We start from the raw sequence: 2,500 nt of genomic DNA, 5'->3' as shown, positions 1-2,500 counted from the left end.
GCTGAACATTCCAAGCCAAAAACATTCTTTCTTATGAAAAAAGTGTAATCACACATTGACCAAAATTACGAACCTAAGTCTATGGTAAAATGTTCATTAAATTTCCTACATTATTATTATGGTTGATCCGCCTAACAAACCAAACCGATGTAAAGAAACCCAATTACAAACATAATCCGGTTATTGAAAGTAATGAGGATGTCTTGAAATCTATTTCCTGTTGAATAAATTTTTCTCTTTACCGGATTAGATTCCATCTAATTTATTTCATTAAAGTTGTTTTAAAATACATCTTAATTGTCAAGTTATCTATTGCATATATAACCATTATCCCCATATTTTTCAGTTTAACCGCTAAAGTTGTCTTCCTAACACACCACGAAGCTGTTCCTTTTCGACGCAGTCCGGCGGAGGATTCTCTTTTTGGAAATCCTCCAAGGGTTCTTTGTCTTGTTATGACAGCTCCCTCGAACCACCGAGATCGAGCGAGGCACGTGGCTGCTACGTGGGGACTCAACAAGCAAGGGGATGGCCAGGGAAGGAGCTTCACTGATTTTCAGTATCAGGAGTTTTGTCCAAATACCATATTCGTTACATCTTCACCTCATCCTAATCTGAAGAAAGTCATCTATACAGAGTATAAGTCGTAAGGAAATTTATATATATACACACACACACACACACACACACACACATATATATATATATATATATATATATATATATATGTGTATATATATATATATATATATATATATATATATACACACACATATATATATATACCTATATATATATATATATATATATATATATATATATATATATATATATATATACTGAATATATATATATATATATATATATATATATATATATATATATATATATATATATATATATATATATATATATATATATATATATATATATATATATATATATATATATATATATATATATATATATATATATATATATATATGTGTGTGTGTGTGTGTGTGTGTGTGTGTGTGTGAATATATATATGTATACATATATATATATATATATATATATATATATATATATATATATATATATATATATATATATATATATGCGTAAAACTCTCAGGGAAACGTGGTTGTCAGATGCAAAAGAACCAGAGAAAATGGAAATATAGAGATAATCCTTAATAGTTTCATCTTGCTTCTTCGATATATTATAAATGGTACAGTTAAATTACGAACACACATACAACTATTTGTAATATAATAAGTAGGAAAGACAAGCTACCTGCTAGGACCCAAACTCCCAGCATTTTACGTGGTCGGAGCTCATTTCCCATTAGGCAAGTGTGTTGTCAGGTGATTTTTCAGGCCTCCCGGAAGTTAGCAACAATTTCTTTATATAAATATGTGTTTATCTTAAATTATTTTTAAAACACCCGTCCATGTATATACAGGATCATTTAGATGCGTGTATACCTCTACACACATGAAAATATACTGTACTGTATCGCTGCATACACTCCTACCCGTATATACATACTTGCACACATACTGAATGTAAACATAAGTATACACATTCTTGCATATATGTACATATAACCCTATCCACATAAACATATCAGTTACATAGACTACTTGTTTTACATATCAATGCATATGCATAAAAGCACACATGAGTAACAGCGAATCAAATGCACATATCTATATACAATAATTGTGCCTACATGTGAATGGTAGCTTAGATCTGAAAGATTTATTTCATAGGGGCTTTTATAATGAGGTACATAACTTTCAAGTAAGGAACCAAGTGTCACTCCAGTCAGGCAGACTTAAGAAATTAAATTCCTAATGAAGCTTCCAGATCTCTTAGCATATAAATGCATCGAGTTTGTACATTCCATGTCCTATATTTAAATTAATATCAAGACTTCATTTTATAAAACTGGACTCTCAAAGAGGTGAGATGAAAATAGTCAAGATCTACTTTGTATTCCATTTCCCTGTGTTTTTGGTATATACATACATATATATATATATATATATATATATATATATATATATATATATATATATATATATATATATATATATATATATATATATATATATATATATATATATATATATATATATACACATATATATATATATGTATATATATATATATATATATATATACATCACATATATATACATGTATATATATATATATATATATATATATATATATATATATATATATATATATATATATATATATATATATATATATATATATATGCATGTGTGTGTACCCTTATCATCATCATCATCACTATCAGCCGTTAATAGTCCACTGCAGAATAAGGGCATGTCCTTCCACTCCTGTCTGTTTATGGTGTTTGCATGCCAAACTATACCCGCAAATTTTCTTACTTCATCACTCCAAGGCCTTCTCTTCCTTCTCTTGCTTATTTCACAATCTCTAGGGACCCATTCTATTATTCTTAATGTCCATCTGCTATCTG

General features: G+C 28.1%; 1 protein-coding gene across 5 annotated transcripts in view; it reads left to right on the top strand.

The window, feature by feature from the left end:
- LOC137618120 (glycoprotein-N-acetylgalactosamine 3-beta-galactosyltransferase 1-B-like) overlaps positions 1–2,500 on the top strand; it is a 30,694-nt gene that overhangs the window by 18,420 nt on the left and 9,774 nt on the right. For all 5 annotated transcript variants that reach the window (XM_068348124.1, XM_068348128.1, XM_068348126.1 and 2 more), the window contains one exon: positions 347–646. In XM_068348124.1, the coding sequence (XP_068204225.1) occupies positions 347–646 (300 nt within the window). The remainder of the gene's footprint in view (positions 1–346; positions 647–2,500) is intronic.

The sequence above is a fragment of the Palaemon carinicauda genome, chromosome 24, assembly GCF_036898095.1.
Source record: "Palaemon carinicauda isolate YSFRI2023 chromosome 24, ASM3689809v2, whole genome shotgun sequence".
NCBI classification, from domain to species: Eukaryota; Metazoa; Arthropoda; class Malacostraca; order Decapoda; family Palaemonidae; genus Palaemon; species Palaemon carinicauda.
The sequence above is the reverse complement of the archived record's forward strand: the minus strand, read 5'-3'. Positions and strand labels throughout refer to the sequence as shown.